At 33.9% G+C, this 22,354-nt stretch overlaps 1 protein-coding gene across 1 annotated transcript in view; it reads left to right on the plus strand.

Moving 5' to 3' along the window:
• The window catches only part of nnt (nicotinamide nucleotide transhydrogenase), a 56,204-nt gene that overhangs the window by 22,149 nt on the left and 11,701 nt on the right, over positions 1-22,354 (plus strand). Inside the window, exons 11-18 of the mRNA XM_051092814.1 lie at positions 2,112-2,273; positions 6,884-6,994; positions 8,377-8,522; positions 10,272-10,467; positions 10,906-11,139; positions 13,659-13,819; positions 16,708-16,887; positions 18,942-19,101. Of these exons, the coding sequence (XP_050948771.1) occupies positions 2,112-2,273; positions 6,884-6,994; positions 8,377-8,522; positions 10,272-10,467; positions 10,906-11,139; positions 13,659-13,819; positions 16,708-16,887; positions 18,942-19,101 (1,350 nt within the window). The remainder of the gene's footprint in view (positions 1-2,111; positions 2,274-6,883; positions 6,995-8,376; positions 8,523-10,271; positions 10,468-10,905; positions 11,140-13,658; positions 13,820-16,707; positions 16,888-18,941; positions 19,102-22,354) is intronic.

Genomic DNA, 22,354 nt, shown 5'->3' on the forward strand with positions numbered 1-22,354 from the left:
CATGGTTTTCCTGTATCTGTATGAGCTTAGGTACAGGGAATCCTGACTTGCTCGGAAGGCCCAAATCGCTGCCTTTTGAAATTGCGATTGGTCACCTAATTGCAGTGCAAGCTGTTTTATTTTCCACATCACCTTGGCCCGTTCTGGCATCTGAATGCCAGGAACCTGGGATGATAAAATGGTGGTTATGTTGCTCCTTCCCTCCCGCTGTGTATGTCTGTCATGGTGGAGAGGTTTACTTACCCACATGGCCAATGGCTTGTCTGTGAGTTGCCAATAACAAAATGCCTATATAATAATAATGATAATAAATACAGGTATTATAGTTATATTCATAGTTGTAAATAAACAAATAAATATATACTTTATTTGTATACACTGCTGTTCAGAGGTTTGGGATCAGATTTAAAGTTTTTTTAAAAAGTTTATGCTCATCAAGGCTATATCTATTTGATCAAAAACACAGAACATAGCTGTAAATTTGTGACGTATTATTGCAATTTAAAATATCAGTTTTCTATTTTAATATACTTTGAAATATAATTTATTTCTGTGATGTAAAGCTGAATTTTTAGCATTATTACTCCGGTCTTCAGTGTCACTTGATCCTTCAGAAATCATTCTAATATTCTGATTTATAATTAATGTTTTTTGAACCTGTGATCATTTTTTCAGGATTCTAAAGAAGATTTGTTCAGAAAGGATGTGTTAAATGGATAAAAAGTGATGGTAAACTCTTATTGTTAGAAAAAAAAAAATCTATTTTGAATTATTTGCTGTTCTGTTTAACTTTTCATTTATCAAAGAATCAAAAGTATCAGGTTCCAAAAAATATTAAGCAGAACAACAGTTTCAACACTGATAAGAAAACATCAGTGTTGAACATAAGAAAACACATGTTGAAAATTCAGCACTGCGTCACAGAAATAAATATTTGTGACCCTGGATCACAAAACCAGTAATAAGTAGCAAGGATAATATTGTGTGTGTATATATATATATATATATATATATATATATATATATATATATATATATATTGTAGCAATAGGCAACAATACATTGTATGGGTCAAAATTGTCAAAAATGGTTAGGATATTAAGAAAAGATCATGTTTAATGAAGATATTTTGTAAATTTCCTACCGTAATATATCAAAACTGATTTTTTATTTAGTAATATACATTGCTAAGAACTTAATTTCTTCATTTCAACTTCATTCAGCTTTAATGGTAATTTTTCTCAGTATTTTGTGTTTTTTTTTTTTTTTTTTTTTTTTTTTTTAAACGCCCTCAGATTCCAAATGTTCAAATAGTATCCTGGCCAAATATTGACTTATCCGAAAAAAACATACATCAATGGAAAGCTTATTAATTCAGCTTTCAGATGATGTATAAGTCTCAATTTAAAAAAAATGACCGTTATGACTGGTTTTGTGGTCCAGGGTCAAATTTTAAAGGAAAACATAGGAAACCAATATTAGAAGTTGCAATAATAGTTCACAATATTACCGTTTTTTTTCTGTATTTTTGATCAAATAAATAAAACCTTTAAAAAACATCAAGATTTAAGATATTGGATACCAAACTTTTGAATGGCAGTGCATATATGATATGATTATACTATTAATTATACTGGAGTTGGTGACATATATAAATAAATGAAGGAAAAAAAAAAAAAAAAAAATATATATATATATATATATATATATATATATATATATATATATATATATATATATAAAAACTATTAATAAAAAATTATTAATTTTATTTATTCATGAATAAGCAAGCAAACTATGAGATCTTTTATATTTACCAAAAAGTAGTTATGGGAAGTTAAATACCCATTTTAACACACATTTCTTTTGAACTTAAAAGTTGTAAAATTTAATGCAGTAGACAGCAAATGTAGCAGTATCCTGTATTAAAGTTGAGGTGGCACGTGTACATGACCCACAGCAGTGTTGATGTTTTGAAAGGATTATGGGATGTATAAACAGGGCACATTGCCCCTGGCACTCGGCTGATTTGTCTGAGCAGTCAAGCAGTCAAAATTACCTTAACTGAAAAACAAACCTATAATGTTTGACATCTTGTTATTTCTCCTCAGGTCTGGCTACAGCGATGGGTCTTGGGTTGTGTGCTCCCAATGCTGCTTTCACTCAAATGGTTACAACCTTTGGCCTGGCGGGAATCGTGGGATACCACACCGTATGGGGCGTCACTCCTGCTCTTCACTCCCCGCTCATGTCTGTCACAAATGCCATTTCTGGTAAGTTAGTACATCAGTGATCAAACAAAGTGAAAATATTTCCAGATATATAATTACAAAACTGTACAAGTCTCAAGAATCGATTAGTCTGGCCTGTTTTCAGTTAATGATTGGAACATTGTAGCGCGCCTCACATCCAGTAAATCGCATTAAGCTACGTCCTTTGTTACTTTTGATATGAAACAGTCTCAGATTTAAAATGGTCCATTTTATTACCCTATTCAAAGAATAAATAGTTCAAAGCACACATGAACTGATCATCACCTGCGCTTTAATACTAGTTACAGCACAAAATAAACATGCAAAGTTATGTTAAAAGAGTACAACTTACTGAAATCTGTATCCTGCCTCATGTTTTGCTCAATCAGTATTTCCGTGCAAAAAACGGCTTATATAGAATGTCACATTTACCTCAGAAAAAAACAACATAAACAACCATAAACTTGTTAGTCAGCTAGAAAAATGAATAATTTAACATGGAGCTATTAAAACTATTAATCTCTGAGATTAAATTTTGAAATGTCACAGGGTCCCATTTTATCACAAGCACAGGTCATCAAAGCGCTTTGTTTTCGGAGTTCGCCCTTTAGCTATGGAGGGCTCTCAAGTGGGTGTGAATTACCCACTTGCTTTAATGGGCAGAAAATGTCACCTAATTTTTTTTCTTCCCACCCTTGAGTTAGTGTCTGTGATGTGCCGACGTAGCCCACCCGTTAAGTGGCGAATTCAGCTCTTCATTAGTCTAGACTTAAGTGCCCAGGATTCAGCGGCGTTCAGAAGGCCACGCCATCGTCAGCCAGGCAGATCAAGGATGCTTCTGTGCTTCGTTAAGCTTTTATTCATTTCTCTCAGCGGGCTGAGAAACCAGGAAAGGTTTGATTGTTTTTAACACCACCAAGTCCTTGGTGGTCTGCATTAAAGAGTCCTTTATGTCAAGAGAGCTATAAACTTCACATCGAGAGTGTGGGGAATCAACCGAAGCAATTAGTTTCTCTCGACCTACTGCACACTTCCTGTGAATTACTTTATTAGTCTTGTTGAGACAGTCTCTCGCTTTTCTTTGTCGTTTTCACGTATGAGGTGTTACATATTTGACACTTATTGAACTGTGTCTTTCACGGGCCTGGAAATGTGAGCGAGCTGGAATTCGCTTATTTCGCTGCCAGAAGTAATGAAGCTCTCACAAAAAGTGACCGAGACGTTAAGCCACTAATGTGGAATTTCTCATTCTCATTGAAAGTGTGGGAGAACTTTTCCAGAAGCATAAAGTTACTCCTGGAGTAGAGTTCCTCTCTAGCTCTTTAATCTACCTGAAACTGGTGAATCAGACTTGATATGGACGTTTGAACATCATCTGATCCAAGGAGTCTTCACTGATGAACTTATGCTATTAGGTATTGGTTTTGGGTCGACGTGGCGGTGACCTAATGGTTGTGTCATTGCCGTGCTTTCCAAACATCTCATCGCTTAGTCCTCCGTGATCACAGAACGGCCGAAATATTATCCAGCCATTAGAAGAACAGCAGTCCGTTTGTGGATTTCAGACACCGGCATCTTTCATTTTCATCCAAGGGTTTTATTTTACAGATATCCAGACCTTTGCATGTCTGGGTGCGTGTGTGGCGGTTCGTGCCTGCGTAGGTTTACAAATCGTCTGTTGCGTTTCCTGCAGTGTTGTGGTAGCGTGCTCTTGGTCTGCGAGCTGGTCTGTGATCAATTGTTACTTCAGAATTACAAAGTGAGAGGAAATGCTTACCAACAGTTACACACTCCATTGACTTAAGATACCGCTAACTATCAGGGCCACCTCAGGTTTGGTCAGTCGAGTCAGTGCCGTGGAAGCATTTGAAAACGATTAGGGAGGTGATGGTTATCAGATTTCCCTTGGGGTTGCCAGTGTTGTCCTCGTTAATTCCCGATCAGAATGAGTTACGAATGACTTGTTTTGAGCTTTTGAGAGTGTTGTGCCAGTGTCAAGCATATTGTGTTGGATTTCTAGTGGAATTGTGCTTTATTAGAGGGGGAAATGACTGGGACAGTTGTCATAGCCTTGTTTTTCACAGTTTTCAGAGTCACAGTTTTGAAGCAAGGCTGGAAACACATGCTCATTGTCAAAAATATTTATCCATCTATGCTTTATTAGTCAGCATGGATGGAGTAACTACATCTGGCTCAAAATCTTTCTTCATAGACTCAGCTATTCCATGATAGTGCTGTATTCTGATGAAATGTTATGTATGTATGTATGTATTTATATATTTATTCTATTCAAAGTTAGTGGTGTATTCTGATAAAATGTGAATTTTTGCTATCAAACTTATTTAAAATGATTTGAATTTTTTTTTTTTTTAGAAATTAAAATTAAACATTCATTCAGCTGTTGAAAATTACTGATGTATTCTCATGAAATATGATATATATTTTTTTGCAATCAACATATATTGCTAATCTCTCATTATAGTGTAGTAGCTGTTATCATCACCCAATGTTTTTATTTACATTTAATCATTTAGCAGATGCTTTTATCCAAAGCGACTTACAAATGAGGACAGTAAAAGCAATCAAAACAACAAAAAAGCAGCAATATGTTTTTTTGTTAATAATAAATAAAAAGATGATGTTAAAGAGACTATAATAATAAATAAAAAGAAAATGAGTAGATAGAATAGAAATAGAATAGAGTTCTAGTGTTAAAGGGTCTCATTGTTATTTTTTCATAATTATTAAAAAGAAAACAAGTAGAATATAAAAAGAATGGAGAGTTTTTGTGTTAGAGGGTTACGGTTTTTTTTTATAAATAAAAAGAAAACAAGTAGATAGAATAGAAATGGAATAGAATTATTATTTTTTCATAATTAAAATGAAATGAAGAAGATAGAATATAAAGAGAATAGTGAGTTCTTGTGTAGAGAGTTTCATTTTTTAATAATAATAATAATAAATGAAAAGAAAACAAGTAGATAAAATAGAAATAGAATAGAAAGTTCTAGTGTTAGGGGTTGTTGTTATTATTTTTTCATAATTATTAAAAAGAAAACAAGTAGAATATAAAAGAATGGAGAGTTTTTGTGTTAGAGGGTTATGTTTTTTTTTATAAATAAAACCAAGTAGATAGAATAGAAATAGAATAGAAAATTCTAGTGTTAGATGGTGAAATTATTATTTTTTATAATAATTAAAAAGAAAACAAGAAGATAGAATATAAAGAGAATAGTGAGTTGTGTTAGAGAGTTTCGTTTTTTAATAATAATAAATGAAAAGAAAACAAGTAGATAGAATAGAAATAGAATAGAGTTCTAGTGTTAGAGGATCAGTTTTTTTTCATAATTAAAAAGAAAAGTAGATGGAATATGAAATGAGTTCTAATGTTAGAGGGTCAAATTATTATTTTTTATAATTAAAAGGAAAACAAGTAAATAGAATATAAAAAGAATAGAGAGTTCTAGTGTTGGAGGGTTACTTTTTTATAAAATAAAAATAAATAAAAATAAACAAGTAGATAAATTAGAAATATAATGGTGAGTTCTAGTGTTAGATGGTCAATTTTTTTCATAATAAAAAGAAAACAAGTAGATAAAATATAAAAAGAATAGAGAGTTCTAGTGTTAGAAGGTTATGTTTTTTTAAATAATAATAAAAAACAAGTAGATAGATCTAGCGTTAGATGGTCAAATTATTATTTTTTCAGTTAAAAAGAAAACAAGTAAATAGAATATAGAGAGTAAAGAGTTTTAGTGTTAGAGGGTTGCATTAGTAATAATAATGAACAAAAAGAAAACAAGTAGATAGAATAAAAATAGAATAAGGAGTTCTAGTGCTTAAAAAAATAATTTTTTCATTGTAATTAAAAAGAAAACAAGAAGATAGAATATAACAAGAATAGTGAGTTTTTGTTAGAGAGTTTTTTAATAATAATAAATAAAAAGAAAACAAGTAGATATGATGGAAATAAAATAGAGTTCTAGTGTTAGAGGGTCAAATTTTTTTTTTTTCATAATTAAAAAGAAAACAAGTAGATGGAATATAAAAAGAATAGAGTTTTAGTGTTAGAGGGTTAATTTTTTAAAAAATAATAATAAATAAGAAAACAAGTAGATAGAATAGAAATAGAATAGAGTTCTAGGGTTAGAGGTTTACTTTTTATAAAATAATAATAAATAAAAAAACAAGTAGATAGAATAGAAATATAATGGTGAGTTCTAATGTTAGATGGTCAATTTTCTTCATAATAATTAAAAAGAAAACAAGTAGATAGAATAGAAATAGAATAGAGAGTTCTAGCTTTGGTCAAATTATTATTATTTTTTTCATAATTAAAAACAAAACACATAAATAGAATACAAAAAAATAGAGAGTTCTAGTGTTGGAGGGTTGCGTTTGTTATAATAATAAACAAAAAGAAATCATATACTTACTATAATTTTAAGAAATAACTGTACAAAATCTAAATTTAAGCCAATATGGTTCTTTTTAAAATTATGATTTAAATCCATTTTATGTATTTTTAAAATAAATTTTTAGAATTAAAATATTACAGAATTTCTTACAATTTAAATACAGTTTATATTTTGTTTGCTTTTGAAAATAACATGGGTGCCATGTGTTTTCAGGTTTGACTGCTGTTGGTGGCCTGTCCCTCATGGGTGGTGGACTTCTGCCTAGCTGCACGGCCGAGACCCTGGCCGTACTGGCTGCTTTCATCTCCTCCGTCAACATTGCTGGTGAGTGCACTGAATAAACAATCCTGTACCTGCCAACAGCGAAAGGCAAGATAAAACATTGCTAAAACGTCGGAGGCTGAAAGTCGAGTACGATTACATATGCGAGCAGGTGAGGGCTCTGTACTCGGGTCCGCTCGCTGCCCTCTGGCTGCCCCGCATCTTGTGTTCGTGAGAAGAGCGGCGTATTCCGTTCCTTCCAGGTGGAATAGTTTAGTCCGTCAAACCTCACACCTGAAACAGGAAATGTCAGCGCGGCAGTTTTGCTTCAAAGAGCCTCGGTCATGTCATAAATCAGGCTCTGCTCAAAACCAACCAACAGGGCCATTAAGGAGGGGAAAAAAAAGGTTTGAAGTGGGCAGTTGGCCAAAATGCCATCCTGAGTCCAATGACCCCTTCATTCTGCGACTTGGTACGGTTGGCCAAGACGCCAGTCCAGGTCAGAGGGTGTGTTAGTGATTTAATGCCATGCTACTAGGCTTTTACAGACATTTTTCATCATGCTACAATAACAGCTTTTTGATATGTGTTCCAGCTCACATAAAGTGTCTGAATTTATATATTTATCTTCTCAGAAGGCAGGTGTTTAATTTCAGTTGAAAGATGGTTTTTGTTATTTCCATTCCTCATACACAGTGTTTTGACCCGCAGTCCCATTACCCATAAACCTTCGAGTTAGAAATATGGACATTCTGGTCGCTTTTTCCTATCCTCTTTTCGACCATTTTTATTGTTACAAGTGCATGCAGGGAAAAAATAACAATTGCCCTTTCCAATTTAATTTCAATAAAAGACAAGGAATTTATGGTGAACCTGCTCCATTAATGACAGGAATGAAAACATATTTTATTCTTTGGCCCTGGCTGTAATGTCTGGATATCCTTCACATTTAATTGTGGGAAAACGGAACGTTCTTTCTAATGCTGTATATGTTGTGTTCAACCGTCTGAGTGCATTTACTTCTGAGTTTAAATATTTCACCGGGATCCTCAGAGGAACGGGTCACCAAGGTTTGAGTGAAACTGGATATCCGTCTGAGTTTCGAATGAAAAGCTTTGGTTTGGTAATCGTCCTAGTAAGTTGCTTAGCTAGGACGGCGTAAGCCAGGAAAATGAATGTAAATGCAATCACATGGCGGTTTAAAAATACTTCGCTAATGAGCAGCAGATGAGTGACTCCCGTCATTCTTCATGGCATCCTTCTGCAACTCAATTAGGATGTTTTACACATTTAAATGAGTTGCTGTTTAAAAAAAAATATCTAGTATGTCAAGTCAATTTTATTTTTTAATATTAATAAAAAAATTAAAGATAGTAGCTTAGCACACAAACATCGTCCTGTGTTCATACTGTGTTGATCTGTTTTTGTTTTGTTTTTTTGATCAGGTGGTTTCTTGGTCACTCAGAGGATGTTGGACATGTTCAAGCGGCCCACTGATCCTCCAGAGTACAACTACTTGTATCTTCTTCCAGCTGGTTTGTTTGTTGGAGGTTATGGGGTGGCTCTTCAAAGCGGTTACAACATTGAACAGGTACATCTACGTTTAACTGAAGTTAATTGCAACTAGGGCTGGGTGATAAAACGATAACAAGCGTTCAATAGAGTGTTTATGTGGCAAAAGCGGAATGAAACGACGCCATACAGAGCATTTATCTGCTCGGTTCTAAGTTCAAACGGCAGCACAGCGCAAGTTTACTAGAGCAGATGTGTTTACTCCTAAACAGTCTCGGTCATGCGTGCGCTAAACAGCACTGTGAGGTCCAGTATGAAGCGGTTGAGTTCTGCGAAAACACACATGGGTTTACAGGCAGATGATACAGCGCTGACAAACAGCAGAAACACTGAGCGCAATTATACTCAGAATATAATCAGAAGGCTTTTCAATCTACAAATCGCCATTATTTACCATGGTTATACTGTAGTAACGCTAACTGCACCAAGGTATAGTGGCAAAAATGTGGGATATTTAAGTTGAATTTTTAATTATATTATTAATGTGGATGTGTATTAAATGCATTAACCTCCTGAGACCCGGAAAAAAAAAAGTTTTGTGAAATTAGTATTTTTTTTTTATGTCATTACATTAAGAGAAAAAAAATGTAAATGTAATTTTGAATAATTATATTTTATTCATTGTTATGCCTTATCTTTAGTATAGGACACTAGGACTCAATTAAAAAAAATAAATAAATAAAAAGACATTAATGAACATGCACCGGCAAAAACTTTTTTTTTTTTTTTTTTTTTTTTTGTTTAAATCACCAATAAATTTTTAGGTTTTAGGATTTTCTTTTTTAATACCAAACTTTGTATAAAGTTGATTTTCCAAAAAAAAAAAAAAAAAAAAAAAAAAAAACAACAACCAAAAAAAAAAAGCAATTAGAGCCGGGGGTGAAAACTTTTGAACAGTGTAGAGATGTGTACATTTTTCTTATTTTGCCTTTATTTTCATATTTTTTTCGTTTAGTACTGCCCTTCAGAGGCTACAGAAGATAGTTACATGTTTCCCAGAAGACAAAATAAGTTAAATTTACCCTGATCTTCAAATTCCAAAAGTTTTCACCCACTAGCTCTTAATGCATCATGTTTCCTTCTGGAGCATCAGTGAGTGTTTGAACCTTCTGTAATAGTTGCATATGAGTCCCTCAGTTGTCCTCTGTGTCAAAAGATGGATCTCAAAATCATACAGTCATTGTTGGAAAGCGTTCAAATACACAAAAATGCTGAAAAACCAAAGAATTTGTGGGACCCGAAGGTCTTTTCTGAAGAACAGCAGGCAGTTTAACTGTTCAGGACAAACAAGGGCTCATGAACAACTAGCACTAAACAAACAAACAAACAAAACACAGCTGTGGATCATTCAGGTAATAACACAGTATTAAAAATCATAGGGATGCAGACTTTTAAATGGGGTCGTTTTTATAAATTCAACTATTATTTTCTCGTGGACTATATGTAAACATCTTTTATGTGAAATATCATCTTCAGGTCAGTACTAAATAAACAATAACATGCATTTTGTACGATCCCTCTAAAATAATTAACATTTTGCAGATTCTGCAATAGGGATGTAAACCTTTGACCTCAACTGTAACACTGGTGGTAGAAGGAGGGATGAAATATAGTGACCAGAATATTAAAGATGCATAGCAACATGATAAATTCAGCTCAGAACACCATATTAACTTCCTGAAAATCTAGTTAAATGCTGCAGTTGTGCAAAAGAGAAATGAATTCTGGAAGATTTGTTTAATCACTGTAAACCTTTTCTTGTGTGCAGATGATGTACTTGGGCTCCGGCTTGTGCTGTGTGGGGGCTCTTGCGGGTCTGTCCACCCAGTCCACGGCCCGTCTCGGTAACGCCCTGGGCATGATCGGAGTGGCCGGTGGCATTGCCGCCACTTTCGGAGCGCTGAAACCTTCTCCTGAGCTCATGGCACAAATGAGTGCGGCCATGGCAGTGGGTGGCACTGCTGGTTAGTACGTGTGTGTGCTTGTGTCTGTGTGTGTTTCTTCTTTAGTCAGCGGCCTTTGAACCTCCAAGTGTGTGAATGTAAATGACACATGACCTTGTGATTTCCCCGCAAAGCCAGGTAATGGTCATCAGGTCATGTGAGTCACACAGCACGATATCATGCTTTGTAGCCAGTCATGTCTAATCTAAATTGCTAATTATTCCTGGAAACCTGCTGGAACGTAGTTTAAACCGTCCCGACCAGCCCCAGCTCAAACCAGAAGTCTGCTTGATTCCAGATGCTTCCACCCTGAGGTCTCAGCCCGCTCCAAACATGCCCCCTACACACCCTTCCCCCAACCTGCACTCCAGATTCAAATGAACACACACATACACACACACGCTTTGTCGGATGTGACCCGTTTACCAGCAGGTCTGAATTTCCCTTTCTTGTTCGCAGGGTTGGCCATCGCCAAGAAGATCCAGATCTCAGACCTGCCGCAGCTAGTCGCTGCTTTCCACAGTCTGGTGGGTTTGGCCGCTGTTCTCACCTGTGTGGCAGAGTACATGGTGGAGTATCCACACTTTGCAACCGATCCTGCTGCCAACCTGACCAAGATCGTGGCCTACCTGGGTACCTACATCGGTGGAGTCACCTTCAGCGGATCTCTGGTGGCTTATGGCAAACTTCAAGGTCCTGCTTGTTTGGTTATATAATAATTAAAGAGATTCCCCTATGAATGAGTTTACCCAAAAGTGATAATTCTGTCATTCAGTCACCTTCATGTTTCAAACCTGAATGACTGGAGATATTTTGAAAAACTCTTTTTGCTCTTAAAATGAAAGTTTGTGAGGTCCAAAACAAACTATGCTGTTTTGCCCAAACTATGAAAGTCAGTGAGGCCTAGAGACATTTCGTCAAGATATCTCAATTTTTTTTTTTAAGGAAAAAAAAATGTCCCCCCCTTTATTAATTATTAATATCATAAATAAATAAACATTCAAATACTGAAATTTTGCTATAATTACATTACTATTATACTAACATTTTGTAATATTTAACTGTTCAAATGAAAAGTTTTTTTAATAAATAAATAAATAAATAAATTAAAATATTAAATGAAATATTGGTATTACAATTACTACTGTACTAACGTTACAATTGTAAAATCAAACTATTGCATTGAAACATTAAGTAATAACACAAATAAATTAATTAATAAGTAAATAAATACAAATATTAAATGAATTGTTGCTAATATTACCATTACTATTATACCAGTATTACTATTGTAATATTTAACTGTTCAATTAAAAAGTTATAAATAAGTATTAATAAATATTACTTGAATTGTTGCTAATATTGGCATAACTATTCTAACGACATTACTGTTGTAACATTTAACTGTTCTGTTGAAAATTTTAAAATAAAATAAATATAAATATTAAGTGAAATGTTGCTATCATTACATTACTATTATACAAACATTACTATTATAATATTTAACTGTTCAATTGAAAAGTTTTTAATAAATCTAAATAAAAAAATAAATAAATACAAATATTAAATGTAATGTTGCTGTTATTACATTACTATTATACTAACATTACTATTATAATATTTAACTGTTCAATTGAAAAGTTTTTAATAAATATAAATAAAAAATAAATAAATACAAATATTAAATGAAATGTTGTTGTTATTACATTACTATTATACTAACATTACTATTAAAATATTTAACTGTTCAATTGGAAAGTTTTTAATAAATAAAAATAATGAATAAAAAACATTACTATTGCAATATTTTAAAATGTTTTTTTTTTTAAATAAATGAATAAATAAATGAATACAATTGCCATTACTATTATACCAAAATTACTGTTGTAATATATAACGTTTAATTTAATTTAAAGAACTACAAATATTAAATTAAATGTTGCTATTATTGCCATTAATGTTATACCAACATTACTTTTGCAATATTTAACTGTTTAATTGAAAAGTTTAATAATATTATGAATGAATGAATGAATAAATAAATAAATACAAACAAATATTAAGTGAAATGTTGCTATTACTACATTACTATTATACTAACATTTACTACTGCAATATTTAACTGTTCAATTGAAACGTTTTTAATAAATAAATAAATGTATTTATTTTTATTTATTTTACTATTATTACCGTTACTATTATACTGACATTACTTTTGTAACATTTAACTGTTCAATTGTAAATAATAATACATTTATTTTTCGGTACAGTTTTCAAAAGTCAATACATGGAGCTTTTATTTTGAAGGAAAGCCATAGTGATCCATTAAAGCTTGACTTTTGAAAACGGCTGGTGTATTAGCCCTTGTCATTACACATTTCAGAAGATGTTTGGCACAGAAGAAACCACTGAAACATGCAACGCATATATTTAATTAATTCCAGCCTTTTTGATTTGATATTTGCTCAAGGGTTATTGTGGTTCAGTTTTATTTCTAATAATCGTGCAGCCCTATTAGAAATCCCAATGTCGTGGGTCCAGGTCCTCACTGTCTGGTGCTGCTTTGTTTGTTAACTCACCGGCCCACCGGTGCCACACATGCCTCATGTTTAAAGCTTGGCCAGGCGGAACCTCTCAGAATTTGGCACTAATTAGTCCCTCCGCCCCCCAGTCATTTTCCACTTGTCCCTCAAAGCTGGAACGCATTATCTTCAGGAGCTTTCCCATTCCTCCACCACTACCACCGCTCTGAAGCCTGCAGGCCTACACTGATAAAGCAGATTAGAAGTCTCATTTTTATCCTTGTGAGTTTTTCTTTCAGCCTAAAAGGGGGGCCGGTGTAGACTACGGTCCATAATCGCCCAATCCAACTGTATCGCTAACTTGTTACGCAGGAGATCCTGAAGAGTTATTGATTCAGCTCCTACTGAGTTTTTCCTGTGCACACATACTTGTCTCGGGCTGATGATATGTCTCGGACATATTATTATAGTTTACAGAGCGCTAGCAGCTGCTTAAAGTGCACTTTAACAACATGACATGCAGTTGTGTACTTTTGTTTAAAGCACAACTCAAACAAGCTTCTCGTTTCCAAGAAGTTCTCACCCTAATTTTATTTCACTCATCGTGTTCCCAAACAGCACATGGTGTCCAGCGTACGTGCTAACCCACTTTCTATGTTGCTCTTCTCACTTGACTTCCTTCTCGTGCAGGTCTCCTGAACTCAGCTCCTCTTATGCTTCCTGGTCGTCATGCGCTGAACGCCACCCTCATGGCAGCCAGTGTGGGCGGCATGATCCCCTACATGCTTGATCCCAGCTATACCACTGGCCTGACCTGCCTGGGCTCTGTGTCAGCCCTTTCTGCTGTCATGGTAAGGGATTCACAATTATCCAATTTTATTTATTTGGCCAGGTTTTCTTTTATTAATTGACCCTTCGCAAAAACCCGCCCTCCTTAGTTACCGTTTCTATATCCGACAATGTCGCTCTCACACTACACATCATGTTCTTCCACAACGAAAAATACATTGCAGAGCAAGGAGGAAACTGACAACACGCCGACAGACAAGACAGAGCAGGTTACTTCTGGTATAAAACAAGGTCTCAGCTTTAAAATGTTAACATTTTTTAGGAAATTGCAACAATAAATGCAGTTTCATGGCTCTTTAATGAGTTCTGACAGATCACTGTATTGCCTTATTGCTGTAAGTCCACCGAAGTTAATCTACTTTCCTGTCTGATTTGTTTGTCAGACAGAATGGCGGATTCGCCACTATGATTGGTCAGATCGGCTGTCAGTCAAGCTGTTTGCGAACGGTTGATTTCTTGAGTTTTTGTTTTGTTTTAGGGTGTTTTGTTTGTTTTGGGGTGTTTTTGTTTTGTTTTAAGATGTTTTTAGTTTGGGTGTTTTGTTTTGGGATGTTTTGGTTTAGTTAGGGACTTTTGGTTTAGTTTTAGGGCGTTTTTGTTTTGTTTTAGTGCGTTTTTGTTTTGGGATGTTTTGGTTTAGTTGGGGACTTTTGGTTTAGTTTTAAGGTGTTTTTGTATTGTTTTAGTTTGTTCTTGTTTTGAGGTGGTTGGCTTTGTTTTGGAGTGTTTAGGTTTAGTTTTAGGGTGTTTTTGTTTTGGGGTGTTTTGGTTTAGTTTTGGAGTGTTTAGGTTTAGTTTTGAGGTGTTCTTGTTTTGAGGTGTTTGGTTTTGTTTTGAGGTGTTTGGTTTTGTTTTGAAGTGTTTAGTTTTAGGGTCTTTTGGTTTAGTTTAGGGTGTTCTTGTTTTGAGGTGTTTGGTTTTGTTTTGAAGTGTTTAGGTTTAGTTTTAGGGTCTTTTGGTTTAGTTTTAGGGTGTTTCTGTTGTTTTGGGGTGTTTTGGTTTAGTTTTAGGATCTTTTGGTTTTGTTTTAGGGTGTTTTGTTTTTAGGGTGTTCTGGTTTTGAGGTGTTTTGGTTTAGTTTTGGGGTGTTTTGGTTTTGTTTTGGGGTGTTTTGGTTTTGTTTTAGGGGGTGTTCTGGTTTTGAGGTGTTTGGTTTAGTTTTGGGGTAGTTTGGTTTAGTTTTAGAATCTTTTGGTTTTGTTTTAGGGTGTTTTGTTTATTTTAGGGTGATCTTGTTTTGGGTTGTTTGGTTTAGTTTTAGGTTTTTTTTTTTTAGGTTCAGGATCTTTTGGTTTTTGTTTTAGTGTGTGTTTTTTTTTTTTTTTTGGGGGGGGTCTTGGTTTAGTTTCAGGATCTTTTGATTTTAGGATGTTTTGTTTGATCTAGGGTGTTTTGTTTTGGCGTTTTTGTTTTATTTTGGGGTGTTTGGTTTAGTTTTAGGATCTTTTAGTTTTGCTTTAGGGTGTTTTGTTTTGGGCTGTTTTGTTTGTTTTAGGTTGTTTTCTTTAGGTGTATGTATAAATTTGTTAAAATTAGTGCGGTCAAATCAATGAATCACAAACGCATCAAAATAAAAGTTTGTGTACATGTATATTTTGGAGCTGTATAAATTTATACTTTTTATATTAATACAAATTTATGTGTGTTGTGTGTAAATATTTCTAAAATATGTATGTGTGTGTATTTACATTTACATTTACATTTACACAGTACACACACTTTATGTAAACACAAATTTTTATTTTGGATGTGATTAATCACGATTAATTGATTTGACAGCAGCAGTGTAAATATACAGTCTGATGGTAGCCATTAAAAAGTGCACAATTTAAAACACTGACTTGCACAGTATTTACTCCAAATTCGTGAAACAACAGAGAATGTGCATTGCCCATTAATGAGACTGTAGATTTGTGAAGTGATGCTAGGAGGAATTTTGTAAATCTGCTTTTTAAAATATCCAAATAAGACGTGATCCATCAGCCAATATATTGGCCTACTGCTATCATAAGTAGGGACAGTTGTTTATAAAACTGCACATTTGGTTAGTATTCCACTTAGTCTTGGTATGAAGATGTAGAGATTAAGATTTTGAGTGAAGTCGACTACAGCAGACACAACTTCTGTTCTGCTTTTCAGAGCGGCGTGACGTAGGTAAACTATGCAGCTCATGAAACCTAATTCCCAATCCCTTTGGTGTTATTTTTTTATTTATTTCATATAATCCATAGGAGCACTCCACCGTATGATGACAGATAGAAGTAAACTGCAATCATGAAATTTCGAGGCAGTCTCAGTAAACATTGTCGTCATAAGGCTTTCGTCATTTGTCAATAATCAGGAAGCTGACATTTTTATACAGCTCTTTTTACCTCCATAAAGATAAACAATCACCTGCAGTATGATGTCTGGCTCTTTTTACAGCAATTATTCTTCAAGTCTCCGTCTTTCTGCTTGTTCGAAGGTATTTTTTACATGATGTGTGGTAGCTGGCTTTGTTTAGGCCTGTTCCCTGAGGACGGTATATTGTTTAGTAATACAGGGATGATATCATGGACGAGTGAAACGAATACTGTGTTTTGACAAACACCTCATGCCTTAATTGAAGCTCATTGCAACCAAATCTGTGTGAAATATGTTGCTCCAGCATGTACTATATCGCATTTCCTATTTGCATCATCACCCAGTGTGGAAATGAACAGACTCGTTTTATAAAAATGAACTGTGTGTACAATGCTCATACCTCAGGCTTGTGACTTTCTTTTTGTTTAAATGATGGGATCGAGTTACTGTTGCGCTTTGCTCACTTGTCATCGCTGTAACCTTTAATCTCCACCCTTTTTTCTTTCTCTGACCCTCTTTCTGACCCCGCTTTTCGTTTTCTTTGTAGGGCCTGACCCTGACAGCCGCCATCGGAGGAGCTGACATGCCCGTGGTGATCACAGTGCTAAACAGCTATTCCGGCTGGGCCCTGTGCGCGGAAGGCTTCCTGCTCAATAACAACTTGTTGACCATTGTGGGTGCCCTCATTGGGTCTTCTGGAGCCATCCTGTCCTACATCATGTGTGTGGTAAGTTCACAGTCTCCAAGTTCACTCCATGGTTTTGTTCCCACGTCGTTTATGAAGTAGCTTGTGGCTAAATATTGTATTCTGAATGGTGAATGGTGGTCTGAACATTGTGGTTGCTGCTGGTCTTAAAACTGACCGTGGCAGTGTTTTCTTCAGCCCATAAGCTCTATATATTATTTGAAATTTTATGCATTTCACACACACACACACACACACACACACACACACACACACACACACACACACACACATATATATATATATATATATATATATATATATATATATATATATATATATATATATATATATATATATATGTATATATGTGTGTGTGTAATAAATAAAAATAAATAAATAAATAAATAAAATTTATTTATTTATTTATAAATATACAATACCAGTTCTTATCAAGAATACATTAAATATTGTGAAATAGTAGTACAATTTTAAAATATCTTTGCTTTTTTAATTTATTCCTGTGAAGATGAAGCTGATTTTTTTAGCAGCCATTACTTCAGTCTTCACAATGCTGATTTTGTACTCAAGAAACATTTCTTTGATCAGTTTATGCATTTTAATGATCAATTTAATGTTTTTTTTAAATTTAAATTTAAATTTTAAGTGTTTTTTTTTTTTTTTTTTTTTTTTTTTTTTTTTAAGTCTCTTATGCTTATCAAAGTTCTATTTATTTGATCAAAAATGCTGAAAAAGTAATATTATGAAACTTTATTGCAATTTAAAATAACAGATTTAGATTTTAACATACTTTTAAAATATTATTCATTTTTGTGATGCAAAGCTGAATTTTCAGCATCATTACTCCAGTCTTCAGTGTCACATGATCCTTTTGGGGTCTCTAATTTTTTTTTTTTTCAGAATTCTCTGAATAAAATTGACAAAGAACAGTGTTTATTCAAAATAGAAATCTTTTTTAACAATATAAGTGTTCACTATTACTTTTTTATTCATTTTAACACATCCTTGCTGAATAAAAGTATTAATTTCTTTCAAAGAAAGAAAGAAAGGAAACATTTCCTGACCCCCAAACTTTGAGGGGTATTGTATAGTTACAAAATAATTTTATTTTAAATAAATGCTGTCCATTTTAATGTTTTATTCATCAAAGAATCCTGAAAAATGCATCAGGTTGCAAAAAAAAAATATTAAGAAGCACAAATGTTTCCAACATTGATAATTAATCATTATATTAGAATGATTTCTGGAGTAATGATGCTAAAAAAATCAGCTTTGGATCACAGCAATAAATTCTATTTTAAAGTATATTAAAATAGAAAACCACTATTTTAAATTGTAATAATATTTCTCTGTATTTTTAATCAAATACAAACAGCCTTGATGAGCAGAAATGTCTTCTTTAAAAAACATAAAATTTTATTGATCCCAAACTTTTGCGGAATGAATAGATGCATGGCTTTTTTTTTTTTTGTTGTTTTGTTGTGTTTGTTTTTCATTATTTTTTGGTCAGATTAGAAGCCAGATGTTTAGTAGTTCAGATTTATACATAAGTACTCGCTGAAATATGCTATTTACTTCATTTACGTTTTTTTTTTTTTTTTTTATAATAGCAACGTTATGGTTTACGTTTCAATAATGACTTTAAAATGAGTAAATACTTAGTTCTGATCAGTGGATCAATTCATCACACAGACCGTTAACTTATCAAAACTTTAAAAGGTCATGTGAAATCACTTGTGCATAACTTAATTAATATTAGATTACAGAACACATGTGTGCGAATCTAAAAACCTTGGTCTCAAAGACTGGATGTTCCTGTTATAATGACTCCCATGGTTTGCACCCCAGTGGGACTTGGGTATTCAACACCACGGTTTAGTTTGAAGTTAGACAAATGGTATTATTTTACATGTGCTCGCTTTTATTTTTCCTTCACATGCAAGTTCCTCTTTTGTCTTTTTAATGAGTCATTTATTAATAATGTTTAAATGTCATTTGGACACACGTTTTCTTGAAACAATCTTTATTCATTTTATTGCAACCTGATTTCCAATCTCTGGTGTTTTCGTCTCTAGGCCATGAACCGCTCCCTGGCAAACGTCATTCTGGGTGGCTACGGCACGTCATCCACCGGCACAGGCAAGCCCATGGAGATCACAGGTACCCACACTGAGGTCAACGTGGATCAGACGGTGGAGATGATCAAGGAGGCTCAGAATATCATCATCGTTCCAGGTAATGGAGGCCCTTTGTAGCCTCGCACATCTGAAACCCCTTGGTTTCAACTAGATCTGGAGCGAACCGTCAGCGACTTCAAACGATCCTTTATGTTATGTCTGTTAAAGCAACCTCGCCTTACCCCCATTACATCACTGGTAATTTTCTGACCCCTCCTGTGCGGGATAAACCCCCCAGAGTGCACCCTAAGGCCTGCTGGGACTTGTTCTAAGGTGGTCTTAAATTCTGAAGCCCTAGACACATTCGTGTGCGTTTTTTATCTGTCTGTTCTGCGTGTTTCTTGTGGCCTCCCGTGGCATTGTTCGTGTGAGCCGAGCTTTGGAGGGTGATGTCAGGTTTATCTCTTTTGGCAAGGTCGCGCCATGTTACTTTTGCCCACGTACAGCTGACTGATTGAGGAGGATGTGTCAGATAAACTTTAACTGTGTTTACCTTCAATACAAGTTCAGTTGGCAAATAATTTAGTTGGACTGTGTGCTGGCTCCATCTTAGCAGGGGCCTCCGTAACGGCCTCCAGCAACGGCAGCGACTTTGTTCTCCTCCACGGACTGTTTTATAGTTGTGTTTCATGGTCCGACAGCGGGTCGAGAAGATCGAGACCTTGGAGGCGACAGGACAGTGGAAAAGATGAGCGATTAGATGTGGGAATATGAACAGAAAGAAAAGGAGAAAGGATAATAAACAGCGCGGTCCAGAGTAAACAAGACCGTAGGGCCAAGCAAAACAGAGACGGCCCCTTTTATTTAAAACAAATGGCCGTCCAACACGCTCTGAGGCATCCAGATTTTTCCCTCTTGACCGTTGCCCGTTTAGCCACTGCCAAGATGTCTGAGAAAGCCCCTATGTTCACTGACAACGCAGGTTTGAGCTTCATGAGCGCCGTCGTCTGTTGGTATGAGCCACAAAGGGATGTGAGAAATGTTTGCACCAAATAGTAATGTAATAGTCTGGTGTTCAAGACTGTAGGTTCAAACCCTATATTCCCCATCACTGTACTCCCCCAAGTCACTGTAGGGCCCAACAAAAAGGATTTGTTTGTTTGTTTAGTTTTTGTTTAATTTTTGTATTTTTTTTTTTTTGTTTTCTTTTTGTTTTTGTTAGTTTTGTGTTCTTGTTTTTAGTTATTTTTGTGTTGTTTTTCTTTTTGTTTTTTGTTTTTTTGTTTGTTTTTGTTCCTTTGTTGCCATTTGTAGTTATTTTGTTTGTGTTATTTGTTTTGTGTTTTGATTTGTTGGTTTTGTTTTTGTTTTTTGCTTTTTCCTTTTTTTTCTTCATTTTTTTTGTTGTTTTTTTTGTTTTGTTTTATTTATTTTATTTTTTTTGTCCTGTTATTTTGTTTAGCTATTTGTTTTTTTTTGTTATTTTAGTTATGTTTGTTTTTGTGCGTTTTTTTGTTTTGTTTTTTCATAGTTTTTTTTTTTTTTCTTTTTCTTTTGTTTTATTTATTTATTTATTTTTTTTTTTCCAATTTTCTTTTGTTTTTGTTAGTTTTGTTTTTTCTTGTTTTCTTTTCCTTTTGTTTTGTTGGGTTTGTTTTCCTTTTTTGTCATTTGTTGGGTTATTTTTGTTTTTGTGTGTTTTTGTTTACTGTTCTTCTTTTTGTTTTTTGCTTATTTTTTCTTTTGTTTAGTTTAGTTTTGTTTTTTGTTTTTCTATTTTCTTTTGTGTTAGTTTACTTTTCTTTTCCTTTTGTTATTGGTTTTCTATTTGTTTGCTTTCTTTTCCTTTTGTTATTTTTGCTTTGTTTTGTGTGTTTTTTTTTTTTTTCTGCTTTTCTTTTTGTTTGTTTTTTGCTTTATCTTTTGTGTTAGTTTAATTTTTAGTTTTTTCTTTTTTGTTTTGTGTTCTTTTTTTATTTGTTTAGTTATTTGTTTACTTTTTGTTTTGTTTTTCTTTGCTTGTTTTGTGTTTTCTTTTCCCATTTTATTTGTTTAGTTTTTTTTGTTTAATCGTTTTTTTGTGCGCATGTTTTAATTTTTTATTTATTTTTTTCATTTGGGTCTGTAGTTCAGATTTTTATTAAATGTTGATTTTTCTTTTAAGTATGTAAGAAAAATATTTATTTATTTATTATTATTATTATTATTATTATTATTATTGAACAATTGTAGCACATTTGCAAAACATGTGCTGATTTGTTTAGAATTCTTTGTAATCCTATTCTAAGTGATGCTGCAAAAGACTATCTATATAGTCAGCTAGATAATAACTTGATTTTAACTGCAGAATTTACAACAATGCCCAAAACATGAAATGTGCCAAATGTTTAAGTATAGTAGCCATCTCTCTTGTGCTGACCCTGGACTGCTAAATAACACATAATTGAACCCACTTTAATTTTCTCCACTCATTCGCCGTTAAATCCATCCATCAACCTTCATTGCGTTGTCTGTCCTTTTAGTGTATTTTGAATGGGGTTCCCTTGACTGCTCAGTCTTTACACGGAGTAAGCAATGGCCTTGTTTCCATTTCCGCATTTTCGTATAATTTAAGTAGTCATAGTTAGTTTAGTTGATTGACAGCTGTGAAAACATTTAAGACTTTTCTGTTTAAGCGTGGAGTTTGCCAACCATGGCTGTTTTCCCAAGGAGAAATGTCTTTTTGTTTAAAGAAAAAAAAAGCTGTAAAGAAATCATTAGGAGCGATGAGGGTTAGCCAGCACGCACCGTGACATGCTTGTTTAAGCAGGAGCATTTGAAGACTGTTGTGACAAGCCTATCAAAAGGTGTCAGCAGTAACCGAGGCTTTAAACTGACTGACGTGAGGAATTTATATTAGTTTTTCCTTACTTTGTAGTGCTTAATTGGTTATTGGTGACACATTGATAAATCCTTCTATCTTTGTTGAACGGTGCTTTTTCTGATACCAGTTCAGCTAATTCTGCCCTGCTTTCAAACTACACCAGGGGTGTAAAAATAAACACTTTTCTGAAAAATTGTTACAAATTCTAGCGCTGCCTTTAGATTACTTAAAGATGTATTTCAACATGAAGCAATTTTCTCCTCCTTTTGTGTTTGTTTATAATCCTGCAGGTCATTCAAGTTTTAATTATTTCATCTGTGAATTACAAATGAGTAGGAGCAGGTCTTCTGTTTGCTTTACTTTCAAAACTGATTTTACTTTTGTTTATAAATTGGGATTATTTATTGTGGTAAAATCAATTAACGTGACACGTTTTGAAAAAAGGTGAGGTAGGGTTACTAAAAATATAAAAAATGATGTGTCGGGATCATGCGGAGTTCATTCCAAA

This window comes from Labeo rohita, chromosome 21, assembly GCF_022985175.1.
Source record: "Labeo rohita strain BAU-BD-2019 chromosome 21, IGBB_LRoh.1.0, whole genome shotgun sequence".
Classification (NCBI taxonomy): domain Eukaryota; kingdom Metazoa; phylum Chordata; class Actinopteri; order Cypriniformes; family Cyprinidae; genus Labeo; species Labeo rohita.